The sequence below is a fragment of the Myxine glutinosa genome, chromosome 2 (genome assembly GCF_964187855.1).
Source record: "Myxine glutinosa chromosome 2, kmMyxGlut1.1, whole genome shotgun sequence".
NCBI classification, from domain to species: Eukaryota; Metazoa; Chordata; class Myxini; order Myxiniformes; family Myxinidae; genus Myxine; species Myxine glutinosa.
The window spans coordinates 161407348-161435096 of NC_136262.1; the positions used below are offsets into that span (position 1 = coordinate 161407348).

At 49.7% G+C, this 27749-nt stretch overlaps 2 protein-coding genes across 6 annotated transcripts in view; both read right to left on the reverse strand.

Annotated features, from left to right (window-relative positions):
• EVC (EvC ciliary complex subunit 1) overlaps window positions 1–4496 on the reverse strand; it is a 71224-nt gene extending 66728 nt beyond the window's left edge. For 3 of the 5 annotated variants that reach the window (XR_010983258.2, XM_068106855.2, XM_068106854.2), the window contains exon 1: window positions 4263–4373. Coding sequence is in view for 4 of the 5 variants with exons in the window: in XM_068106855.2 (XP_067962956.2) it covers window positions 4263–4337 (75 nt within the window). In the remaining variant the exon portion in view is untranslated. Of the gene's footprint in view, window positions 1–4262 lie in introns of all 5 variants that reach the window. The other 2 variants (XM_068106853.2, XM_068106856.2) reach the window with 2 other exon arrangements.
• An 18646-nt stretch (window positions 4497–23142) lies between these two features.
• Window positions 23143–27749, reverse strand: part of LOC137421118 (serine/threonine-protein kinase 10-like) — a 212917-nt gene continuing 208310 nt past the window's right edge. Inside the window, exons 20-21 of the mRNA XM_068106852.2 lie at window positions 27383–27496; window positions 23143–24432 (exon numbers count right to left, since the gene is read on the reverse strand). Of these exons, the coding sequence (XP_067962953.2) occupies window positions 24286–24432; window positions 27383–27496 (261 nt within the window). The 3' untranslated portion in view covers window positions 23143–24285. The remainder of the gene's footprint in view (window positions 24433–27382; window positions 27497–27749) is intronic.

Sequence of the window (27749 nt, forward strand, 5' to 3'; positions counted from 1 at the left end):
TGTATATATATATATATATATATATATATATATATATATATATAATATATATATATATATATATATATATATATATATATATATATATATTGTGTTGCGGTTTTTAGAACCTTCACTTTGTAAATTTAGTAGTAAATTTCCTGTGTACATTTCCCCTTAATTGGCTGGTAATTGAAATGAGCACCTTAGCTAGTCCATGTACAAGCACGTAGCCAATCATAGAACCTCTCTATAGTTATTTCATTAGTCTGTGTTTCAGATTTTTTTTTTTTTTTTTTTTTTTGTGTTTTTTGTATACAAGATCGAGGCTCGTGAAAGAGCGAACATTAATCACACAGAAAGACAAACAGACACACAAAACAAATAACATCGGGAGCGGTAGACAAGATGGGGAGAGAGGGGGAAGGACACAAACACAACATTTGAGAGCAGGGACCGAGAGACATGGAGACATCTAGAGAACTGTGGGAGGGAGAGGGCTTTGGGGGGGAGGCATGGGAAGGGGGGGGGGGGTGGGAGAGGTATAAAACATATGGACACTGCCAAGACTTCCAGGAAAGAAGTTGGAATTTCAAACAAGGTGGATCTGGGGTGAATTAGTGGGGGTAGAAAAGATCAACGTTTTGGATGGGGGAAGATAAGAGATGGTGGTGAACAGCTGTTTTGAAGACCTGGAGGGAGGAGTGTGATTGAAGTGAGTGTGGGAGTTTGTTCCAGAGGCGGGAGAAAAGAGGAATGAAAGAGTGAAGGTGAGCAGAGAGCCGAGATTTCGGCAGTTTAACCATCAGAGGGTGGCTGGCAGATCTTGTGCGACCTGTAGGAATATTTGGGGGACAGAGCACAGAGAAAGCTGGGGGAGCAAGGCCGGAGAGGAGTCGGTAGAAGACAGAAAGACCACCTACCTGCCTGCGGTGAGTGAGTGAAAGGCCCTCAGAGATAGCTTCATCGCGGGAGATTCCAATGATTCTGAAAGCTTTGGATTCAACAGCGTGAAGCCGAGCCAGGTGTGAGGCAGGAGCACCAGCCCATAGGGGAGAACAGTATTCCATTGAGCTGCGGATGAAAGCCTTGTATGTGGTGAGGAGCTCAGGTGTGCCTAGGAAGGACTTCGCACGACGGAGGATGCCCAGTCGGCGACTGGCTTTGGAGGCCAGCTTGGAAATGTGGTTTTCCCAAGAAAGATCATGGCAGATGGTGAGACCCAAAAGCTTGAGCGACAGAACTTCTTGGAGAGGATTGTTGAGAAAGTAGATGGGAGGGTTGTCCAGTCGATCTTTTCGGGGAGACATAGTAAGAGTGTGAGATTTGTCAGGATTGAAAGACATGTTCCACATGTTTGACCAGTCTGTGATTTTGTCCAGGTCTTCAGAGAGTGAGGAGGCTGCAGACTGCCGATCTGAGGGAAGAGGAATGGAGCGGCAGAGAGTGGAGTCATCAGCAAAGAGATACAGAGGATTTTCCAGAGAGTCGGAGAGATCATTGATAAAGACCAGAAAAAGCACAGGGCCCAGCACACTGCCTTGGCGAACTCCAGCCTGAACGGGAAGGGGAGATGAGAGAAATCCATTCAGGGACAGATACGGCTGTGTGTCCAATAGTCGATCTTACGTTGCACCAAAATCAAATAAGATAGATCCCCTTTCGATGGCCCCAGAACCTCCATTACCAACTGCATTACCTCCATTACCAACTGCATTCGCCGCCATTGCCCATGTGCTCTAACTCGGAGAAGAAGGGCGTGGCCCGCCCATCATCATCAAGAGGAGTAGTCAGCCAGCCCCGATCAACCAACCAAGAATGAGTGGGTTTGGCTTGAGAGGGCAGAGAGAGAGAACGATCAAGCAGTTTCGCGAACGTTCCAGGGTGTGGCGCTATATAACCCGTTGCGCGGAGCCCCCACCAGAGTTCTGTGGAGAGGTGAGCTGAGTTCTGAGGGAGGTGCGCTGAACCAAAGTGAGAGAGTTCTGAGGAGTCCTTCTGTGGAAAGAGGTGGGCAGGCAAAGCAGTGGAGAGAGAACGCATGAGGCGGAGGACGTACGAGACCTGAGGGAAACGCCGCTTGGAACAGCCCCTGCGCGCGAAGCTCTGACGCGCTGCTGCGCATGAACCAGATTGCGGAGGAGTCGGCGGCCGTTCGCCTCCAGCCTGCCATCCTGAACGGACTCTTCTCTCCCTTCCAGCCATCCACCCCTGCCATACTATCCATTCGTGTACGTGAGTTTGTCTTGTTTGTTCTGTCCTGGGTATAAGCTGCCCTGTGTCTCCTATCTTCCACTGTAAATTACCTTCGTTCCCTTCTTTTCTTTGGTTGTGTAAATAGTAATTAATAAATACCTGTTCTTCCTACCTTTGTCTTCTTCATTCTCGTCCGATCGTCTTTGTCTTTTACCAATTGATATACGTGGCACGATTCGGCCAACGCTCAGGATCGGGTTTAGTTCTCTGTTAATGGCTCGAACTTCGGACTGCTAACCCGCTCGGCAAATACCATCTTGTCCGTGGTTTCGAGCGGAGTTACCCACCTGCCTTGTGGAGGGATTGGCGGAGGTGTACGGGAATCCCTTGACCAATCACCTCGGCCAATCCCACCCCACAGGGGAGCGGGGTAGCTTCAGGATCGGAGATGGCCAGTGCAAAATAGAAGGAGGATTAACCCCCCCTTGCTAAGGGGAGTGCCGTCCCCGTTTCCGTAACTACATATATATATATATATATATATATATATATATATATATATATATATATATATATATATATATACTGTATATATATATATATATATATATATAGTAACCTGTAAGAAAAAGGTAACCTGCAAGCAAGATGGCTAAGTTAGGCTGGGTTAATAGGGATATAAATGGTGGGTCGATAGGGGGATGACATGAGATGGTTGTGCACCGCCTGCTTGAAGCCCTGGAGGGATGAGTGACGTTGAAAATGGAAAAATTAAAAAGGTTAAAAAGGAGATGAGGAGGGCTTGATGAAAATGATCAGGTGATGAGCTGTGCAGTAATCCTTGATTTGGGGAATTTCACCAGGATGGAGTTACCAGAGAACATGGTTGTGCCCCGGAGGTGTTTGTTGGTGGATAAATAAATAATTTGCTGTAAAATAACATCGGAGCGAAATTGAAGGAAGGGTAGAAAACAATTTTTATGTTTATGATTGCTCTTGAATAATAAAATGATCATTTCAAAGGCTCCATGGATTATCTGGGGAATAATCCTCATCCCAATTAAATTAAGGAATGCAAAAACTATAAACTTTTTGTTTTTTCTTTATTTAACTTCTCTCAATTTTCAGCCTCGAGGGAGGAAGGACATTTGAAGAACATCACACAATAAATTGGGAAATCAAATGAAAGAAAAAAAGAAAAGAAAAAAAAGAGGACAACAAGAGTGACTTTCAGCATTTATATAAAAGTTGAATTCTCAATGAAATATTTTAGCAATTCCCACCGAAGGTAGACAGAGCTTCGGTTACACACCTGTTCACATCTGTCTGTTTGGCTGTGAGCAGGATATCTCAAAAAGTTGTAGACGGATTTGGATGAAACTTGGTGGACAAGTTGGGAGCATGACAAAGACAAAATGATGAGATTTTGGCGAGGATTCAAATCCGGATCCAATAATTAAAAAAAAAATTAAAGGGATTTTCACCATTGAGTGATGTGGCCAAAAACGACATATAGCATATTTCAAAAAGTTGTGAACGAGTTATGACAAAACTTGGTGGACAAGTTGGGAGCAGGACAAAGACAAAATGATGAGATTTTGGTGAGGATTCAAATCCGGATCCAATAAAATAAAAAAAATTAAAGGGATTTTCACCATTGAGTGATGTGGCCAAAAACGACATATAGCATATTTCAAAAAGTTGTGAACGAGTTATGACAAAACTTGGTGGACAAGTTGGGAGCAGGACAGAGACAAAATGCTGATATTTTGGTTCAGGTCCGAATCCAGACCCGGCCTATCAGTGGGATACAAAACATAGACATTTCAGCCTGGCAGAGGTATGCTCTGTATTATTTAATATTACTAATATTATTATCTGTTCACACTGAATAAACCTCGATGTCTACACGTTCGGCTCATCGTCATATAGTTAAACAGCACAATACCAGAGCGGAAGTTTGAAGCAAAATGTAACTCCGTCGGGGATCAAAGTCTGGAGCACGCTGCTCCGAGGTTAGAGTTCTACCAAATGATGTTTCTTGTCTCTGATACCAACTACTGATACCGAGCGTAACGTGGACTCACGTCGAAGTCCCGCGTATGCCGATTGTGAACTTTCCGTGTCCGGCGTGAGCGAAGCAGCTCCCAGCATGGAGCCATGGGGACAAGACGTCATGACGTCAGGGCAGACGCCGTGACGTTTGGTGCAGACGACGTGACGTGAGGGCAGACGACGTGACATGCAGTGTCGACGACGTGACGTGGGACAAAGGAACGTCAGGCAGGACCGTGGCCGTGCCCACGTCACCAGTTTAAGACAACAAGTTGCACAAGGATGGACCGACGTCCTTCCTTCGGAAGCGGCGCTTCATCAAATCATCGTCTCCATCTTGTTCTTCCCTCAGACTTTTCGCTTTAACGATTAACAGGAGTGTGGACAGGAAAGTAGATGGAAAGGAACTTTAACAATCCCTCACAAATTTTTTTACATCTGCACTGTCTCACATCGCCCCAAGTTACATTGAGACTCAACTATTTATTACGTACGCAAATATGGCGGAATACCCAACCCCTCCATCCCGTGCCCATTTTCTTGTTCGCCCCTTTCTTTCTTTCTCTTATCTCCCTACTCTTTCCACATTCCTCGCTCTCCATTTTATCCCTATCGTAATCTTCTTTAACAGGTGCAGTTATTGAATTATTCCCACGTTATTTTGGGATTGGCCCAGGTCTTTCAAGAACCGGCAGGCCAGGCCCGACCAGCCGGTTCGAGAAAGTATATACAGGTTACGAACGAGTTCCGTTTTTAAGTCTGTCTGTAAGTCGAATTTGTATGTAAGTCGGAACAGTTACGTACGGTTCACATCGTGTCAATTAGTCAAATGTTTGTCTTAGTATATAGTGTAGGAGCTGTGCTCCCACGCAAATCGGAAGAATGGACGTGACAAAAAGCTGGAATTCGTCCGAGTTTCTTTATTGTCACAAAACAACTCGGGTACTCTGAAAAGCCCGTTTATCGGGCAGCAATATATATTGTTACAGATACGACTTTGATGGTATGGTGGGCCGAGCGGGATGGCCGCCGTATCCGTACAAGTTACCCCGATTGCACCCGGGGTTGACTAATCGCGCTATGCTGGCTCAATAAGAAAAAGAAGACACCCGGCTGGATTACAATCACACAATACGACACCAGGGATACGGTTCTCAAAGGTTGTTATTACAATTGCGGAAGGTTTAGATTACAGGGACAAGAGGGAAACATAGGAAGGTGGGCACTTAAACACACTTATATTATCCCCGGACAGACGACAGGTAAACGCGGGACAAGGCTCACTCACACGGGGTTTGATGGCCAGGAAAGCGGGTAGCGATCGCTCCAGGTGCACCTGTGCTCAGGGCAGGATCACGTACGGTGGTGTCCAGAGATGCGTGAAGGTATCACAGCGCTTGTGGGTCGCGACTTTGGTCTCAAGCTGGGGAGGTCGCTCAGCGCTCGGGAGGGTGGCGTCTTTTCCTTCCAAGCTCGGGGCGCATCTCACGTCACGTCCGGCGCGGGGCCGCGTATATCCGGCGGGGAGTCACGCCCTCGCTCGTTAGCTCCGCCCCATATGGCATCGGCCCATGGCTTCTCATTGGGTGCGGGGGTTACCGGCTCCGCCCTTGACGAGGGGCCGACAGGGAGCCCCCTTCTGGGTAACCCCGTCGAGCACATGTTCAATGGCGGCCAACCGAGCCGGAGTGAGGACGCAAAGCCGCTGTTGTTGTGGTTGTTGTTGGAGCTTGAGATGATGGGAAGAGATGCGGGGAGGTATGGGAAGGTCCTAAACTCCTACTGGTGCCATATCATCACATTCTGGTGCAACGAAGAGTCATAATTAATGGAAACAAGTCCTTAACTGACATAGATTAAGAATAACTAGCAAGATGTCCTATAATTGTCTACGTGTGGCGCGGGGGACCTGGGCACGACATTTAATGGGGGAATGAAGGGGAAGATCGGCTCTAATGGGTGTTGTTTACAGACAATGGGACTAGGGAATGGGGTAAGGGGAGAGTTGGGGAGTATCGGAGAAGATAGGGGAATATTTACAAGCGGATATGGAGGTCAAATTCCATATTCGCAACATTGCACCCTTCTCTACCCTCGGGGCGTCCCGACCCGATAAATTTTTACCTACTTTAGTGTGGCACGCAATGTAGTTCCCTCTACTATTAACTCTACCCTGAGTGCGACAGTTTTATAGATATTCACAAATGAGTAAATATGTCCCCCTGCGACGTTGCACCCTTCTCCTCTCAGAAACACACCCACAGGATAACCGAATCCGGAAAGAATCCTCAAACTAAACATACAGCCGGTAGGGAGCATTATTTACAAGACTACGCTGATATTTACACTACGATCCAGGACCTGTCTTTGGAGGAACACATGCAGATGTTATGCATAGAGAGAGCGCGCTTGCCAACATCGATACACCAACCCACGAGTGCTCTGTGGCCGACGGCCTTTAATAACGTGCAGAGCACCCTTTCCGAGCATCAACAGCACCACCCCACCACCAATCGGTGCAGTCACCATTGTTCAATGAAATAAAAATAAATTCGACAACCCCTAACCCTGCAGGTGTCTCTTGCTCTTCTTGTGGTGCACTTGGTGTTAATTATTAGTGGTTCACCTGTATGGCATAGGTGCCCCGTTGACCCATAGGTCCATCCCCGGGTGGTGCTTGGCCGCAAAAGAACTACGGTCCATTGTGGGTGGCCACCAACATTGCGGTCCATATGGTGTATCGATCCAGGCAACAAGCAGCGAAAGTGCAGGCCCACAACTGCGTAGCCAGCACCTCTCTCTCCTCTCTCTCTACCCCAAAGCCAGATCCTCGGAGGTGGGAGACAAAAGAAGAAACAAGTGAGTAAGGTGGTAAGGGCGCAAAAGTGCACGCAATATAAGGTAATGCACACTGGGGGCACATGGGAACCAGGTGAGACAGGTACGTTCCTATCGTACGCCCCCCCCCCACCAGGTAACCTACATGGCCCCTCCCTTACCCCTTACTGTATCCACACAACACAACACTACCCATAAACATCTACTTTACAAATCAACAAACATCCCTACTGTCTTCCCCGTTCCTCCCATATACCAAATTCGTCTTCTCTCCCTCCTAACCAATCAAATTTGCCATTTTCAACTCTCATCAAAATTTGCCATCTCCAACTCAACATCAAAATTTGCCATCACCAATTCATCATCAGTCCCTCCTAGGGAGGGAGAGATGGAATCACCCCAATGTCTCATCCACGTCGTGATGCGTCTCACAAATCCAACAGCAATTCTCATTTCCTGCACAAAACAAAGAAAACACAGGTGTGGAGTCATCATCATCACCACAGGTAAGTGGCTGCGTATGGTGCGACAGGTTCATCAATCCTAACTATCTCCTAAATGACTTTAACAACTTTACACTACCCGGGGGCTTCCTCCGGCCAAACCATTGGCCCTCTTACACTATGGGTTCTAAAAACCAATTCCCATTGGCCAAACTGTGGTGCTCTTCAATTTGGGGTCTCACTCCCCCGATTCATCTCCCGGTGCCCTCGCACAATTTCTGGGCTGCGGCGTGTACCTCTCCCAGTGGGTCTACCCACCTGCACACCTCCACCACTGCAGTTGCCTCCGAGCTTACCTGCTCCTCACCCTAACCTAACTACCTGGGGAAGGCCCTCTGGCTCTCTCCCCACTCCGTGCCCTCTCTGGCACTGGGCTGCCCGATCCACACCCGGGATCCTCAGGCACCCACTCACAACTACCGGCTCCCAGAGCCCACCTGCGGCCTCACCTGGCCGACATCCTCACAGTGGTGGAGTGCCCAACCAACTACACACACTAACAGGCTACACGCCCAGCCATTTCCACAACACTAATGCACCCATTCACAACACCATTCTGCAACCGCACCACAGATGCCAATATCCAACCACAATTTACCTGCACCCTCTACCTAACACTTACACTACCCGCCCCGGGTATCCGTGATGGGGGTCCACTCTTCCCCCATCCACACCTTCGCACCATGCACACCACTCCGTACCACTTACTCCAACTCTCTCCACACACCTGTACCTGCACACCTGTGCTCTCACACCTGGTGCCACCGGCACCCTTCTCTCCCCAAGCGCATTCGCGCTGATCCACACACTCACTACTCATACACTGCTCCACACACCTGTCCAGTTGCACACCTGTGCAATCACACCTGTTCAATTCTCACACACACAGCATCATCTCAGCTAACTACTCCCTTCTGAAACTTGCGCTTCCCAGTCGTCCCTTTAAACTATTGCGCTCCCACGTCATTATCATCCATACTAATCTACCTGCGTCCCCACTACAGGTATCAGTCACTAACTAAACTTAACGTTACCTAATGTCATCTTCTCTAGATCCCTATCAATATAACCTAACCCACCCGGGCTAGTTTTCACTGCCATACACCCCATAAGCTATTGCTCCTTTGCCCCCACATGGGAAGGATGGTGGATTTGCCATCCCACCACATCGGGGGTCTCTCACTACCAATTTCGCACATCAAATTGCAACAAATTAAAAATTTGCCAATCACTGCCCATCATCTGCCAATCACTACTGCCAATCATCAAATTTTGTTCTTCTCTAATTTTGGGTCCAAAACACTAACCTCATCACCCAGTCTACTCACTACTGCCTCTCGGTGCGCCAATTCCTGTCCAAAGCCCGGCTTCGTAAAGCCAAGCAATGGATGCTGGTTGTTTTGTGCCAGCGGCTGGATGCGTCCGGCACTCGGTGCAGGGACGGGGGTTTACCCGTGCCGAGATCCCACACACCACCTCGGCGTGGAGCCATCCAGTGTCCCGATCTCGACCTGCCGGCACGTCTCAACAAAAAGTGGTCGCCATGACGACCCTTTCTATCGGGCTGCCAGCTCCGCCTAGTGGAGCACGGACGCGGCCGTTCAAAGCGAGGCCCAGCACGCACCGAGGGCCCGCTTCGGCTAAAAGTCGACCTGACCTTTAACCCGTGTAACGTCGATGCTTCACCTGCATGCTTACACCCCGCAGCCCGTTCCTTGCTCATACATGCAGCTGTTCCCATTCTCCTTGTACCGTTCCTTACACACCCAGGTACACCCATTCCACTCACAGCCTTGGTCACACACCTGACCACCGAACACTTTGGCACACATTCGTTGGTAGCACACCTCACCAATACACCTCTTCGCGCCCCCTCCTCAGTCACCTCCTCTGTGACAATCACAGGTGTGCTCTCATTCGCACACCCAACCACGTGCCTCACCACCATCTCCAGCGTGCATTCCCACTCACGCTCTACCATTCCAGGTGTGCATCCTTCCATCCCAGGTGTACATCCTCTCTCACCTGTCACAACTAACTCACGCTCCATGTCACTCTCACTACTTTCACCTCCATTCCTGACAGCGCACTCACCCTTACTCTTGACAGCACACTCTTTCCCCATGCACCTGTCCGTCACACACCTTTCTCGCGCACACTCTCCCGTTACGCCCTCTGTAACACTCACCACAGGTGGACACTCTTCCTTACTTCTGACAGCGCACTCTTTCCTCATGCACCTGTCCGTCACACACCTTTCTCGCGCACACTCTCCCGTTACACCCTCTGTAACACTCACCACAGGTGGACACTCTTCCTTACTTCTGACAGCGCACTCTTTCCTCATGCACCTGTCCGTCACACACCTTTCTCGCGCACACTTTCCCATTACACCCTCTGTAACACTCACCACAGGTGGACACTCTTCCTTACTTCTGACAGCGCACTCTTTCCTCATGCACCTGTCCGTCACACACCTTTCTCGCGCACACCTTTCTCGCGCACACTCTCCCGTCACACCCTCTGTAACACTTACCACACCGCGCTTCCATGTGCCCCCTCGCACACGCGCTACGACCGACTCACTCTCGCCAGCACCCTCACTCCTGGGCACGCACTTTTTCCTCACACACCCCAGAGTCGGACTTTCTCGCACACCTCCTTTTTCGCACACCAGACCTGTCGCACACCTCACCAACGGCCTTTCACGAACACCCGGGTCCATCTCGACCCCCAAGCTTCTTAAATCCCCTGGCGCATCATACGCACGACCATATTGGTCACCACTTACACCGGGTCCTCTTCCTCTTCGCTTCTCCTCCATCACCTGCGAATCCCTCATCCGGTTAATGAGCACATCATCACGATCCGAACACAGACTTTGGACCAATTCTTTTACTTCCTCCTTTATCTCTTTCTTATCCCCTCTCCGTCGCTTCTTAATTTCGCTCACCCCTTCTTCCACTTCTTCTAATTTTTGCTTCATCTCCTTCATCTCTTCGTGCGCCCCTTTAAGTTCTTCCTCTAACTCCACTTTATTTTTTTCTATGTGCTCCCGCACCTCCCGCTCTTTAACCTCCATTACCTCTACCACCTTGTCCATTTTCCTCGTCAGGTCCTCATGTACCGTCTGGCACTCTTTTTTAATTACCCCTACGTCCTTTTTCATCTCTTTCTGTGTCGATTTTAAACCCTCTATTACCGCTGTGTTCTTCTTTACCTGGTCCCCCAACTCCTTTTGTCCCACTGTCAGTTGTTCTACTCCCAGCGTCAACTCCTCTATACCACCTTGCAATTTTACAGTCCCCTTTCTCACCTCTTTCTCCATGCGCTCCTTACAGTGCCTCACCTCCTCGCGCACTCCTCCGACCTCCTCACCCACTCCTCTTCTGATCTCCTCTCCCATCACTTGCATCTCCTGCCCAGATGCCACCCTCATCTGCTCCATTTCCTCCCTGTGAGCATCCAGTTTGGTTTCTACCCCCATTCTGACCCCCTCTATCTGCTGCTCCATTTGTTTAACTTCCCTTTCCGCTTGGTCCCTCATGTCCCTCAATTTGCCTTCCATACTGTTTTCTAACCCCTCTAACCCATTTTTCACTTCTTTTATCCCGTTGTCTAACCCCTCAAAATTATTGTCTAACTTCCCAATTTTCTTGTCTAACTCCTCAAAATTATTGTCTAACTTCCCAATTTTCTTGTCTAACTCCTCAAAATTATTGTCTAACTTCTCACCGGTACCCCTCGCTTCGTCCCTCATTACCCCCATTTGGCCCTCCAATCGCTCACCCTGAGCATCCATCCGGTTCCCCAACCGCTCACCCAATCGCTCAATTTGGCTCCCCATACTCATCTGTACAGCTGCCTGTAACTGCGCAATGAGGGCCTGCATGTCAATCGGCTGCATGTTAAAGCCCGCTGATACAGCCGGCTCGGCTACCGCACGCTCGTGCGAGGCGCCTTTTTGCGCGCCCGCTACTTCGTGCGTGACGGCGCTATTTTGCGAACCTGCCGCCCTCACTGCTTCGCTCTCCTCTTGTCCCTCAATTTGGTCCTGGATCGACCCTACCTCACTCTCCTTTACCGGACCCCAGCCGTCTTGATCCGCCATAGCGCGACTTTCAAAACTCGGTTTTTATTTTTTTTATTTTCGTAAAACAAATTGAAATTTCGCCGTTATAATTTCGCGCGGGAAACGCGCTCCGAATCGATTTTCCCTCCCAAAATTTGGGCCTAACTAATTTAGTCCCGGGTTCGAATTCCACTCCTCGACACCAATTGTTACAGATACGACTTTGATGGTATGGTGGGCCGAGCGGGATGGCCGCCGTATCCGTACAAGTTACCCCGATTGCACCCGGGGTTGACTAATCGCGCTATGCTGGCTCAATAAGAAAAAGAAGACACCCGGCTGGATTACAATCACACAATACGACACCAGGGATACGGTTCTCAAAGGTTGTTATTACAATTGCGGAAGGTTTAGATTACAGGGACAAGAGGGAAACATAGGAAGGTGGGCACTTAAACACACTTATATTATCCCCGGACAGACGACAGGTAAACGCGGGACAAGGCTCACTCACACGGGGTTTGATGGCCAGGAAAGCGGGTAGCGATCGCTCCAGGTGCACCTGTGCTCAGGGCAGGATCACGTACGGTGGTGTCCAGAGATGCGTGAAGGTATCACAGCGCTTGTGGGTCGCGACTTTGGTCTCAAGCTGGGGAGGTCGCTCAGCGCTCGGGAGGGTGGCGTCTTTTCCTTCCAAGCTCGGGGCGCATCTCACGTCACGTCCGGCGCGGGGCCGCGTATATCCGGCGGGGAGTCACGCCCTCGCTCGTTAGCTCCGCCCCATATGGCATCGGCCCATGGCTTCTCATTGGGTGCGGGGGTTACCGGCTCCGCCCTTGACGAGGGGCCGACAGGGAGCCCCCTTCTGGGTAACCCCGTCGAGCACATGTTCAATGGCGGCCAACCGAGCCGGAGTGAGGACGCAAAGCCGCTGTTGTTGTGGTTGTTGTTGGAGCTTGAGATGATGGGAAGAGATGCGGGGAGGTATGGGAAGGTCCTAAACTCCTACTGGTGCCATATCATCACATTCTGGTGCAACGAAGAGTCATAATTAATGGAAACAAGTCCTTAACTGACATAGATTAAGAATAACTAGCAAGATGTCCTATAATTGTCTACGTGTGGCGCGGGGGACCTGGGCACGACATTTAATGGGGGAATGAAGGGGAAGATCGGCTCTAATGGGTGTTGTTTACAGACAATGGGACTAGGGAATGGGGTAAGGGGAGAGTTGGGGAGTATCGGAGAAGATAGGGGAATATTTACAAGCGGATATGGAGGTCAAATTCCATATTCGCAACAATATACACATTATCCCGGAGCGTTTGCCCGGGAAAGGCGAGAGGGGGCGTGGCCGGGCGTCCTGGACGCGGCCTGGCAAGTCGAGGGCGGGCATGCCCAGGCATGCCCGGGCGTCCCGGACGCGGCCTGGCAAGTCGAGAGCGGGCATGGCCGGGCGTGCCAGGGCATGCCCGGGCGTCCTGGACGAGCCCGGCATGGTGATCGCTCCGCGTCCTTGGTAGGTGCAAGGCGATTGTGTAAACCCAGCGGTAGCCGCTACACACGTCCCCCCAGAATCGACTTGCACCGGCAGGGTCAATTTAAGGGGGGTCCTGATGACCCGGCCAAAGCGACCCCTGGTGGGTCGTGGGGGGGGGGGGGGTCCGGTGTGGTGGTGGGCGGTCGAGTGGGGGGCACCGTGGACGGGGGGCGGCCTCGCCATGGCGGAAGGGCCAACTGTGGCGGTTGGTCGATGTCCACGAGCGCCGGCTTGAGGCGGTCCACCGCAATCCGGTCCGACCTGCCGCCGATGTCGACGACGAACGACTTGTCGTCCCGTCGCAGGACACGGAAGGACCCGTCGTATGGCGGCCGGAGTGGCCCCCAATGTGCGTCATGACGCACAAAAACGTACTCCGCTGTGCGAAGCGCTGGGGGGACGTAGGACTGGGGGTCACCGTGGTGGGACGTTGGCACGGGGGCAAACCGTCGGGCGGCCTCCTGGAGGTCCGAGCGCTGGTGAGCTGCGGACCAGGGACTGGTAGCGTCGGGCACGAATTCGCCCGGGACGCGTAGCGCCTGGCCGTAGACAAGCTCGGCGGTGGATGCCCGGAGGTCCTCCTTGGGGGCCGTGTGGAGGCCCAAAAGGACCCACGGCAGCCGGTCGGCCCAACCGCCGTCCTGAAGGCCGGCCATGAGCGCCGCCTTCATGGAGCGGTGGAATCGCTCGCACAACCCGTAGGCTTGGGGGTGGTAGGCCGTAGTACGGTGGAGCTTGACCCCCAGGTTGCGGGCGATCGCGCCCCACAGCTCGGAGGTGAACTGCGGTCCGCGGTCCGACGAGATGTCCGCCGGTGCGCCGAAGCGGGCGACCCAGGTGGCGATGAAAGCCTGCGCCACGTCGGCGGTGGTGGTGGAGACGAGGGGAACGGCCTCCGGCCACCTGGTGGTCCTGTCCACCATGGTGAGCAGGTGTGTGAACCCCCGTGATGGGGGGAGGGGGCCCACCAGGTCCACGTTGACGTGGTCGAAACGTCGTTCGGGCACGGTGAAAGGTGCCAGCGGGGCCTGGGTGTGTCGGTGGACCTTGGCCTGTTGGCAGGCTGTGCAGGTGCTGGTCCAATCGCGGACGTCCCGTCGAAGGCCGTGCCAGACGAATCGCGCCGACACCAGCTTCTGGGAAGCTTTCCGGCCCGGGTGGGAAAGGCCGTGGAGGGAGGCGAAGATGCGGCGTTGCCAGGTAACGGGCACGATGGGGCGAAGCTGCCCTTGGGAGACGTCACAGAGCAGGACAGTGTCCGCGAAGGGGATGTCGGCCAGGCGGAGGCCCGTGTCCGCCGCCCGGAGGGCTTGCACCGTGGTGTCGGTGGTTTGGTCCGCCGCCATAAGCGCGAAGTCCACGCCGAGGTGGACCGCGTTCGCGCTGGCCCGAGAAAGACAGTCGGCCACGGCGTTGTCTTTGCCGGCAACGTGCCGGATGTCCGTGGTAAACTCCGACACGGCGGAGAGGTGGCGCTGTTGGCGGGCCGACCACGGCTCCATGACCTTGGCCATTGCGTAAACCAACGGCTTGTGGTCGACGAACGCCGTGAAGGGTCGGCCCTCCAGGAGGTGGCGGAAATGGCGAACGGCCAGGTGTAGACCGAGGAGCTCACGGTCAAACGTGCTATATTTGAGCTCGTTCGGCTGGAGCTGCCGGCTGAAAAAAGCGAGTGGCTGCCAAACCCCGTTCACCCATTGCTCATGTACGGCGCCCACCGCGTAGTCGGAGGCATCCGTGGTGAGGGCGATGGGAGCGTTGAGCACCGGGTGAGCGAGCAGTGTTGCGTCGGCGAGGGCCCGCTTTGAGGTTTTGAAGGCCGCGTCCATTGCTGCGGACCAGACGATGTCGTGCTTGGCCGGCTTGCCCCGGAGGGCTTCGTAGAGGGGCCGCATGAGTTGAGCAGCGCGGGGCACAAAGTGGTGATAGAAATTCACCATTCCCAGGAATTCCTGCAGGGCCTTTATGGAGCGGGGACGCGGGAACGTGGTGATGGCCTCGACCTTGGTTGGCAGCGGCACGGCTCCGTTCTTGGTGATGTGGTGGCCCAAAAAATCAACGGCCGTCGTGCCGAAGTGGCATTTGGTCGGGTTGACGATGAGGCCGTGCTCGCTGAGGCGCCCGAACAGTGTTCGGAGGTGGAGGAGGTGCTCGGCCCGGGACGTGCTGGCGACGAGGATGTCGTCCAGGTAAACGAAGAGGAACGGCAGGTCACGCAGCACGCCGTCCATCAAGCGCTGGAACGCCTGAGCCGCGTTCTTGAGGCCAAACGGCATCCGCAGGAATTTGAACAAGCCGAACGGCGTGATGACGGCTGTTTTAGGAATGTCGGCCGCCCTGACAGGTACCTGGTGATATCCCCGTATGAGATCGATTTTTGAAAAAATGACCCGTCCTGCCAGACAGGCGGAGAAGTCTTGGATGTGCGGGATCGGATACCTGTCGGGGGTGGTAGCGTCGTTAAGGCGGCGGTAGTCGCCACATGGGCGCCAGCCGCCCCCTGGTTTTGGGACGATGTGTAGTGGCGAAGCCCACGCGCTATCGGAGCGCCGCACGATGCCGAGGTGTTCCAAAGCGTCGAACTCGGCTTTGGCCATGGCGAGCTTGGCTGGGTAGAGGCAGCGGGCTCTGGCGTAGACCGGCGGGCCCGTGGTTGGTATGTGGTGCTCGATCCCATGTCGTACTGCGATGGCCGAAAACGTCGGCCGCGTGAGGGCCGGGAACTCCGTGAGCAGGCGAGCAAACTCGTTCGCCGCCGGGAGGGCGCATGCCAGCTCGGTCGGAGCGGAGCTGCTCAATGTGCATACCAGGGAGCTGAAGGTCTCGGCGTTGATGAGGCGACGCCGTTTGGACGTCCACCAGCAGTCCGTGTGCGCAGAGGAAGTCGGCGCCTAGCAGAGCCATGGGCACGCTTGCGGTTACAAAAGTCCAAGTAAAGCGTTGGCCGCCGAAGCAGAGGGTGACATTGCGCGGGCCGAAAGTGCGGATGGCTGATCCGTTGGCCGCAACCAAAGAGGGGCCGCAAACCGCGGACTGCCTGTCCTGATCGGAGGCGGGTATGACGCTCAGTTGGGCGCCGGTGTCGCACAGGAAGCGCCGTCTGGACGCTTTGTCCGTGATGAAAAGTAAGTTGCCTGTGTGGCCGGCGCTCATGGCTGGTAATGAACGCCGGCCCGGCCGTTTCCCGGCCTGCCGAAGGTGCACGGGGGTCGGCATGTCCGGGCCTTCTGTCCGAACCGGGCATGATAGTAACACCACGCTTGGTCAGGTGGAGGCCCCGGTCGTCGTGCTGGAGGTGGTCGGCTCGGCGTAGCGGCCGCCAATTGCGTCGGCAGTTCGGTCGTCGACCGTGCCGGGTGCTCGGGCGCCATGGGCATTGCATCGGACGGCGGTGGGCCCCAGGTCGCTGCTGCAATGCGTTGGCCTGCCGCGGAGATCTTGTCGGCTTCCCTGGCGAGGGCGCGGGGATCCGTGATCGTCGTGCTCGCCAGGGCGAGGCGTACCGGGCTAGGCAGCTGACGGAGGAACAGCTCCCGGAACAGGAATGCCGGAGAGTGCTCGCCGAGCAGCGAAAGCATGTAGTCCATTCGCTCGGACGGGCGCGTGTCGCCGAGCTCAGGCAGGTCGAGCAGGCACCGTGCGTGTTCCGCCGATGAGAGGGCGAAAGCGTCGAGGAGGTGCTTTTTAATCGCGCCGTATTTGTCAGCGGCTGGCGGGCTCTCGAGGAGGCTCAGGGCGCGGGCCGCGGTGGCTGAGCCGAGCGCTGCTACCACATGGTGGAAGCGGGTGTCGTCGGCCGTGATGCCTCGCAGGGCGAACAGGGAGTCCGCCTGGGCGAACCAAACCGCCGCGTGAGCCTCCCAGAAGGTAGGCAGTTTGAGGGCAACTGCCGTGTCCATGTCGGTAGGTCACCAATGTAGGAGCTGTGCTCCCACGTAAATCGGAAGAATGGACGCGACAAAAAGCTGGAATTCGTCCGAGTTTCTTTATTGTCACAAAACAACTCGGGTACTCTGAAAAGCCCGTTTATCGGGCAGCAATATATATACACATTATCCCGGAGCGTTTGCCCGGGAAAGGCGAGAGGGGGCGTGGCCGGGCGTCCTGGACGTGGCCTGGCAAGTCGAGGGCGGACATACCTGGGCATGCCCGGGCGTCCCGGACGCGGCCTGGCAAGTCGAGAGCGGGCATGGCCGGGCGTCCTGGACGAGCCCGGCATGGTGATCGCTCCGCATCCTTGGTAGGTGCAAGGCGATTGTGTAAACCCAGCGGTAGCCGCTACAATAGTATATATTTTACCTAAAACATCTATAGGTATAAAAAACATGAAAAACATTTCTTAAACTGTTTACATAGAAAAGAAAAGATAATGATTAAAGGTTAACACTTACTCTCGTTCCAATTGATGTCTTGCAAATCTTGAAACGATCATACCTTGATATATCTCTCCGAGATGATGGGCCTGGTGTTGGAGAGGATGGACCTGGTGCTGGAGAGGATGGACCTGGTGCTGGAGAGGATGGACCTGGTGCTGGAGAGGATGGACCTGGTGCTGGTCAATTTTCTTAAAGTAAACATCAAGGGTTGCTTGAACAGAGCTTTTCTCATATTTCTCTTGTCTACCGCTCCCCTTATTATATACTGTGTGTGTCTGTTTGATTTTTTTTCTGTGTGACAAATGTTAGCTCTTTCACGAGCCTCGATTCTGTATACAACAATAACAACAACAACAACAACAACAACAACAACAACAACAAAAAACTATTTTTTAAATAATAGGCTTTACGGAGGTCGGTACGTAAGTACGGGCGTTCGTAAGTCGGGCGTTCGTAACCCGGGGACTGCCTGTATATCTATATATATAAAACACAGTTTGTGTGTGTGTGTGTGTGTAATGTTACCGATAGACTCCTAAACGGAGAGGCTTACGTGCTTGATATTTGACATAGACATGGCCATTGAGCGTGGGACGAACATGGCCGAACTCAAATATTTAACGATCCATATTTTTTATTCATATTTACCTCAGCGCATTTCAGCGAAGTACCCGCTAATCTCAGCCGGTTCCAGAGCAGCTCGCTGATTCGCTCAGAGCGATCACGTGATGTTCCATTCCCGCCGCCAGACTGATTCGCTCAGAGCGATCACGTGATGTTCCATCCCGTCACACGTCACTTCACCTTTTATGCGATCGTGTTTTGTATCGATTTTGTGCGATATGAATTAAATGTCTTTGAAACAGATGTGAAACGTCTTTCCACAACCCTTCCGTAACCGATTGGAGCAGTTTCTTGCCGCACAAAACGAGATCCGCGCAGCGAGTTGGTCGAGTCGTGCTGACCAAGATGGCGACACGGCGGCTTCACTTTTCACGGAGTATGAGCGTTCTATATATTTTCAATTCAGTGCGCCCGTGATTTGTGGCATAGACATGACCATTGGGCCTTCACGGTGTAATTTGTGCGAGGCTTTTGTCCGAGTGAGCTTGAGTCGAGGGCGAATGTACGGGTTGGGAATGTACGGGTCTCCCTTCCCCCGCCCGGCAACGCTGGTTCTGGAGGACGTCACAGGATCGGTGAGTCTCCAAAATCCGCTTCGTGCTGTTGCGAATATGCAGGACTATGTCCGATTGTTGTGCTGCTCTCCGACCATGAGAACTGCAACGTCATTGTTGACTGGCCGTCCCCTTCCCTCCCCCTTCCCCCTTCCCACCCCCTCCCATCCCTCACCCTCCCCATCCCCCCCTCTTCTCCCCCTCCCACTCCCACTCTTCTCCCCTGCCCCCCGTTCCCCTCCCCCCCCGTTCCCCACCCCTCCCCTCCCCGCCCGGCAATGCCGGGTACTTCTGCTCGTATATATATATATATATATATATATATATATATATATATATATATATATATATATATATAAGTTCAAAACACACCTGGTTGCAAAAGTTGCAAAAGTACCAGGCGTTGCGAGGTAACAGTCGCTTCCTGACAGGAATATGATATACGCAATCTGGGTCCGTGTGTGTGTGTGTGTCGTAAGCTTTTTACCATTTGAGTTTTGTCATTAAATTTTCACCAAAGCTTTATTATGAGAACATGGAGAAGGTAAATTAATAATTTGGTCAAATGGACAAAAGTCAGCATCACATAAAATCATCAATTTTCTGCGATTGACCTGAAGTTTTAATGATTTGCATATTGGGTCAATTAATTTGTTCACCAATCAAAAGCTAGAAGCAGATTGTTTTTTTTTAAATCTAAAGCTCAAAGGTTAAGTCTGCATAAAATCATCAATTTTCATTATGTATTTTTTTTTTAACTTTTCGTTATTTTGAGCATATGGAAGAAGAAGAAGAAGAACGGCATGTTCGCCTCGAGATTTGGAAGAAAGAAGAAGATGTCTGAATACAAAAGGACGCCGACGGGCTTTGCATTTTCAGATGCTTTCTGATTTTGCAGTTGCCACTGGTCCTACCCCCAGTCCCCACCACCCCCTCCCACTCCACCCCTTTATTTCATTTCCGCATACGGTTAAAAACCACAATGCCAGAAGCTCCCCAAACTCAATCCAAACCGACCTTCAAAATTACAACTTCAGAATCGACTCGAATGGTGCTTTTCCACCGCGGTACCGTACCCGACTGTAACCAAAATCCGTTTTTCCATCGACAAGCGAACCGTACCGTACCCAAGTACTAAATTTGGTTCCTGCTATGGATAGGTACCAAGCGAGCCGAACACAGACCCATGGGTGGAGCTAGCAATACTGCAGACCGTTGATTGGTCAATCGCAATAGTCACAGAACCGTCACGCTATGTTCAGACCCAGTCACCCAACCGCCATTTTGTAATACCACAATTCTGGACAGGATAGGTAAAGCATAAATGATAAGAATCAGAAAAATATGTAAAACCTGGAGAGTTCAGTTTGGTCTGCGGCTGAGGTGCAAGCCCTCATCAGTGTTTGGTCGGAAGACCAAATCCAACGAGTCATGAGAAATTACGTCACTACAAGGGTCGTGTTTTGGTCGCGTTGTTTTTTTTTCGTCACTTCAGATAACTCCGCCTATTTTCACGGTTCTGTTGTGCGATGGAAAAACGACACAGGGATTACAGTACCGATTACCGAACCGCACTCTGTGCAGTGCCATACCGAACCGGAACGTGCAATGGAAAAGCGCCATAACACCAATGTCGTTTTTTCCATCGCACAACAGAACCGTGAAAATAGGCGGAGTTATCTGAAGTGACAGCAAAACCCACGCCCGCTGTGGTGACGTCATTTTTCTCATGCGACACTAAACTGTAAACAGCTCCGCAACTATGGAGGACTTGAAGCTTTCTTTTACTTCTTCGTCCGGTTTTGGTTTTATCTGAACATGTTTTTTAAATTTATTTAGCGAACTACAGATCTCGTTCAGCAATCAGTTCTCGACAGACCACCCACCCACCCTACAGACCACTGACACAACCACCCACCCACCCAACCAAACAACCAACCAACCACCCAACCAAACGAAAAATCACTCAGAGCGACACTTGGCAAAACGGAACAAAGTAGCATGGCACTCAGTGGAGCATCCTTTTCACCTCAAAAATAATTAGTGGTTGAATTCAGTCACCTGATATGCAAACCGTCTTCAAAGTTTAAGTTAATCGGATGAAAATTGACAATTTTAGAAATTCGGCCTATGTTGAACTTTTGGCCTAAGCTGATCTCAAAAATAGTTAGTGGTTGAATTCAGTAAGCCGACATGTGTATCCTATTCAAATTTCAAGTCAATCGGATGAAAATTGAGAATTTTAGAAATTCAAAAAAAAAGTAGTTGACCTTTTGCCTACGTTGACCTTTTGGCCCACGCTGATCTCAAATATAGTTGGTGGTTGAATTCAGTCAGCCGACATGTATATCCTATTCAAATTTCAAGTCAATCGGATGAAAATTGAGGATTTTAGAAATTTCAAAAAAGTGGTTGACCTTTGGCCTATGTTGGCCTTTTGACCCCAAAATATATAGGATTTTGTCGGACCACGAACTCTACTATTTGGTAAAGTTTCATGAAGATCGGTTTAAAATTGTGACCTGTAGGCAAGAAGTGAGCGGACGCACGCGCGCGCACACACACACACACACACACACACACACACACACACACACACACACACACACACACACACACACACACACACACACACACACACACACACACACACACACACACAGGAGTGATCAACATACTTGCAAAATGTTTTTTTTTTTTGCCAAGTAACAAACACCCCAACAAATAAACAAACACCAAATCCATTCTATGCATGACCTAACAAAAATCCAAAGCATATTGTTGGATTTTGTTGAGGCTGCACATGTGACATTGCTGCAGGCATGTTTTAGAATTGACCTTGTGATGGTAGTCTGGATCAATGAGACACAGGGTCTCAATATGGTACTGGCCATGGAAAACGTACAAATATATTTTGGGTCAAAAAGCCACGAAAGAAAACACTAAAGAGAAAATGTGTAGTTGTTTGACTTCTCTAACATCTTTTGATACGTGGGGAAAAAAGTCTTTAAGGTTTGCTATCCTTTAATGTACACTGAGCAAAATTAACTGAAATAATGGCAAAATTAACCTGAAGCAAGAATATGTATAATATGACTTTTGTCCCACTTGGATTTAGAAAAAAAAAGACTTTAAAAGAATGATACTTCATGATAAGAATTAAGATAAGTCACACTGAAAAAAACTTGGGTCCAAGTTGGTACTTGGGTCTGAGTTGGTCTGGACTCGAGCTGGTCTGGGTCCGAGCTGGTCTGGGTCCGAGCTGGTCTGGGTCCGAGCTGGTCTGGGTCCGAGCTGGTCTGGGATGGTCCGACATGGTTCGGGTCCGACATGATCTGGGTCTGAGATGGTTCGGGTCCGACTTGCCTCGAAACATTTCTGTAGTATTGTAGGTGTTATCAGTCCATCAGTCACGATCATGATGACGACCAAATGACAGACAAAAATAAACTCTCGCAGGTTTGAAGTTCATTTTATGTGTAAGGCCTAGTGTAATGCTTGGCCACAATGGCATGAATGGAAAGGCCTTTGTTCCAAAGATTGAAAGAGTTGCAAAGAGACATCAACTCCGCCTGTCATGCCTGTGCCTGTCTAGCCCTACAAGCAGGGCTGTATGGCTCTCTTTTACCATGGGTCTTATTGTAATGGCGACAATAAGACCCATGACATAAAAGAGAGCCATACAGCCCTGCTTCTTGTTGTATGCCTGTCCGCCACTCTCAATGAATCTGACCAAATTCCGACCAAAATTTATACTTTTAAAAAGAAAAACACAGAGTACTCACCTGTGAAAACTAACATCCTTCTTCTGGTTGCTACGATTTGTGCACCCGCAGCAGGCACAACTTTTCGGCATCTTGCCACTAGAAAATATTCGCGACACAACTAGGTCATGTACATGTACGTTGTCAACAAATGTTGCCCCCCAAAAACATGGCTGCCGGTCGTCCTTGTCGGCACGGCGCCATGTGGCGAGTGCGCCCCTAGTCTATAATATAACTCCATGGTTCGTATCGAGTTAATTTCAAAATCATAATTTTATTGAGGAATTTTTGAAACCTCCTACCTACCTTAGAACATCCGCTGGGACCCCAACATATTGCACAGGAGGTTTGGCGGGGCTCCTGCCACATGAGGGGACGGCCTAAAAAGATGAATCTAGAACCAAGAGGGATTTCCAGCGGCCGCAGGCTCATGTAGAACCACACACGGTTGGAATACCACACGTGTGCGCGCATGCAGATTCGCACGCACACTAAGATACAAACGCAATCGGGCACATGTGCGGCCACACATGCAGCTTCACTTAAAGTAGCACACTTGCATGGCCTCACACCCTAGGCCACATATGTTCGGAAACACAATGACAACAAAATATCCTATAAATAGCAAAGAAATGCAGGAGTTGGATGAAAGCTTTGTTTTATTTTGATTGTATCATGGAGTAGCATTTCATTATACTAGTATTTCAGAAACTTTTTAAGAAAAATAACGTTTTCTTCAACAATAGTGAATTGTCAACATGGTGTCATGGAAGGCTCTTTTGACAACTTTTTTTTTTAATAAGTAATATTAACAAAGCAACCCCATATTATAGCAAATCAGTATTTAAACCCATCTCAGGCTTTGTAGTTCATATCTACATTGAGATTTTATATGAATGCTCGGATGCAAAAGCTCATCGAATAACAGAATCCCACCATTGCTTAAATATGCTTCCAGAACTCTCAGACCAACCTTTTTTTTTTTTAAACCACAAACACATTTTGAACCCTTGACACAAGGACAGCAAGCGGTGCAATGTGCATGTGGCGAGACGCCAGAGTGAGCTGAAGATCTCGGCACATGAAATTTGATCATAAACAGCATTTTCGGCAGCCACCGACGGAACGCTCACCTCTATACAGGCACAGGTGCTTTACAAGACTAAAATGCTTACGTTGCTCAGACAAATAAATTCACATCTTCAGATTTGGTTTTGCCAAGCATTTTGTTTCTTAATCGTTTAAGGCATATGGATTTTTAGACTGCTGGGTTAAAAGTGCAAAACAGTCAAGAAAATGGAAGCATCCTCCTCATGTAGGTTTGGGCCTCCTTTAAAGCACACCCATGAGAAACGAGTTTCAAGGTCATATTTCTATTGGAAGCTCAAAATATATCTATCTGTACCTTTGTATTTAAACAGAAAACATCCACAAGCAATTCTCATTATTCTGCAAGGACTTCGAGTGCTTGCATCGTTGCCTCTGGGAGATTTGTTTTACTCATATTTTAGCGTGGAGTCTTATAGCGAAGGAAACATTCTGAGACAACACGGAATCAAATTCAGAACCCATAGTTTGGGCAACAACAGCAACAGCAGCAACAGAGCTGACTCTGTGAGACATGGACGGGCTCAGACAGCACCACAAAACTGAGGAAAGGTGGTCTTGCTCGCCAAAAATCTCCCTTCTTGGCATAGCAGATGACCTTTCCTCCGGAAAGAAAGTGCAAAAGAAAAGTGAGGGTGGGGTCCACGGTGTGGCGATCAAACCCCCTCTTCAAACGCTCATAAGCCCGTGGAGTGGTTCACGGCCACCGGGTAGAAATTAGTGACCCGAGGGAGGCTGGTGATGTTAACAGAATCAGATTTACTACTCATGGCAAAGAACACTTCCTGTTCCTTCCTCCTCTTTACAAATTCCTCTTCCAACGCCTGCAAAGAATAAACGAAGAATAAAGTGAGGTCGGAGGGAAACAATCAATAGTACCGACACTGTGGGACATGATTGACAGGAAAACGGTCTGATCTGAAAATACCTGAAGCTAACACTTCTGCAAAGTAATACAATAAATCACAACAACAATCAAAATCGATATACTTCAGATGAATATGAAGTGTGTTGAGGGAGTGAAAAACTTAATGATATTCCCACAAAGTACTGAAAACTGCTACTTGTTCCAGGCCGAAACACAGCACTTGTATCGAATATAATAATACGTTTTTCGTGCGTGTTTCTGTAACAATCCTTCCCACTGAGTACTTCGACAGCTGGCCTGACTCCACCCATCCTTCAACGATTTCATCCTGATGAAAAAAAATCTTACGGTCGCCATTTGGGGTCTCACCACTACGCAGAGGCAAAGATGCCCCCAGAGCTGTCATATTCACAAATGCGATGCACTCCCAATACATTTTCGCTTAAATGTAAACTCCCAAAGTGACAGTTAAAAGGATTTTGAGGAGATAGGTGTCACGGGCCTTGTGAAGATTGGCCTCAGCGATCGAGACAGCAGTCTGTTAACTTATGCACCGCCCAAATGAATATGTGGCATTCTCTCAAGCAGAGATTAAACCCATGTCTTAGAAATTTGTCAGTGGTCATTATTCACTTCTTTAGATTTGCAATTGAAAATATGCGATTTTTGATTCCGGCTTCTAGCAGAGTCTGAGTAACACAGATGCGTTTTCACTCCACTGGGCATGTACAGTATCCCTCCGCACTCGCTTGAACGAGAGTAACAATTGTGTTGAACAGTAGGTACGTGATTTGCATTGCATATTTCCTTAGAAACCGAGCTGTGAGGATTAGCTGTTAAACCCCGTGTTGTGCATAACGAGTGCAAAGAGACCTGAGAGTGCTTCGCCAAGCACACCTTGTATCAAGAAGCAGCGACAATATAACTTTAGCGGTGTAGTTAGACATTATTAAAGACAGCGTGGTGAAGGAACAATGCAAATTGGACATATACATTGAATCTCTGCATATACTGTGCATTTGATTGTTAAAAGTTCTCCGAAAATGAATCTCCTGCACCACTCGGAAAACCCAAGAGCGTGTGCATGGCTAACTCAAGGTGCAGATTCCTGTCATATGGAGGTCAAATCCGGAGGTCGTAACATACAAAAACAGGATGCAAAACCTGCATGCATGCAGTGCACAAAATGGATACAGAATTAAACTCCAAGAAGGGAAAACTGGAAAATTGGAAGGGGGAGGGATTTGGGTGAGGTTAACGAGGGTCGATAAGATCATTGCTTAGGATTGGGGATGATCTGAGACAATCTGTGAATGTCTTGCAGGTCTTGCAGATCTGGAGGGAAGAATGAGATTGAAGAGGATGTGGAAATTCATTCCACAGGCGGGGAAAAAAGAGGAACAAATGAGTGGAGGTGAACAGCGATCCTGGATTTAGGTTGTGGACCATAACCATAAGTTGATGGTGGACCATAAGCCCTACAGAAACCTGGGGGAGGATGCATGGGGTGTACAAGATGGATATAAAAGGAAACTCTCAGGAAGGAAAAACTGGAAAACTTGGAAGATGGGCTTGGGCGTTGGGAGGGTTAATGAGAGTTGAAAAAGCGAGGAAAGAGCAAAGGGTGCAAGACAAGAAATGAGGCGGTAGAAGACAGAGACATCACCGACCTGTCTGCGATAGTAAAGTGATCGACCCATAGACTCAGTTTCAGCATGGAAGATTCCAATAATCTTGAAGGCCGTGGTTTCCACGGCATCATGGTGAACAAGATGTGAGGCAGGGGAGCCAGCCCAGAAGGGAGAGCAGTACTACACAAAGCTGCAGATGAAGGCCTTGTTGGTGGCTAGGAGTTCAGGTGTGCCAAGGAAGGACTTTGTATGATGGAGGATGTTCAGTCGGCAGCTGGCTTTGGAGGCCAACTTTGAAATGTGGTTTTCCTAAGAACGAGCATGTGTGATTGTGAGACCCAGAAGTTTGAATGTCCGAACTTCCTCAAGAGGATTGCTAAGAAAGTAGACAGGAGGATGTGCCAAACGGTCCTTCTGGAGAGAGATAGTGCGAGTAGTGTGATATTTGTCAGGATTGAAAGACATATTCCAGGTGTTTGACCAGATCGTGAGAGAGAGGGAAGAGGCTGCAGCCTGCCTGTCTGAAGGATGAGGGATGTCACAGCAGAGGGTGGAGTCATCAGCAAATAGATAAAGGGGATTTTCCAGAGAGTCGGAGAGATTATTGATGAAGACTTCAACGACACCAGCTTACACAGGGAGAGGAGATGAAAAGATTTAAAAAAATAAAAATACGGAACAGTGTTCAAAATATAAAATTGAATTAAAATTAATTAGTTCCTCGATCATAGACTGACGTCTGTGAAACAGAGTGAACTAATTGTTTAACCCTGCTTTTCGCTTCGCCCCTCCTTGTCAAACGCCTCTTTCGGTCGCTACCTTGCCACCACTTTGGTGCAGTTTCGGGGTCACCGGATGTAAACTTCTCTTTTTGTGTTTATACATATGGAGTTGAGTTTTATGCAATGTAAGCCTGTATGTTCGCTCTTTTTTTTTTTCCACATAGTCGAAGGCTTTTTTATAATCTGTGTGAATTTTTTTGGATTTAGTTCCGAGTAATTATATTTCATTGCAAATATTGCTAAATTACACATTTTAAGTTCACATATTCATCCGGGCCTTGTAGGGATTATTAAAAACATTCATTATGCAATGACAACTTTGAGATGGAAACTTGACCTTGTGAGAACCTCCTGCTGCCCTCTGTTAGCAATACAGCCGATGCCAGAGAAAACACGCAATTCATCTTAAAGGCGGAACAAATTCCAACAATGAGTTAACTCCAGTCCGTTTACCACAACCCCCACAGCATTCCATGATTCCTCCCTCACACACCTGCTTACGGAGCCTGAGACTTTCCTTCCACTCCCGCAGATCCTGGCTGTGGTGTTCATCAAAATCCTTCAACTTTGTTGACTCGTGTTCCACCAACAAGTGGCATTTCTCATTCTGCCGAGTGGTGCCAGGTCAGTAAAGCACAAGAAATGCAACAATTAATAAACTTCATACCAAAGTGCATCATGCGGTAACGTTGTTTCCTCTCTTGCACAACTAAATGAAATATTCAACAGCTACAGCAAAGTCAATTGTATTGAGCTTGTGCTGAACTATGAGAACAATAGGTAAAGTATCTTATTCTTCTTTTTTTTTTAAAATTTATGTCAAAGGGAGTTTCTTCAAGGAGAATAATAAAAGGGGGTAG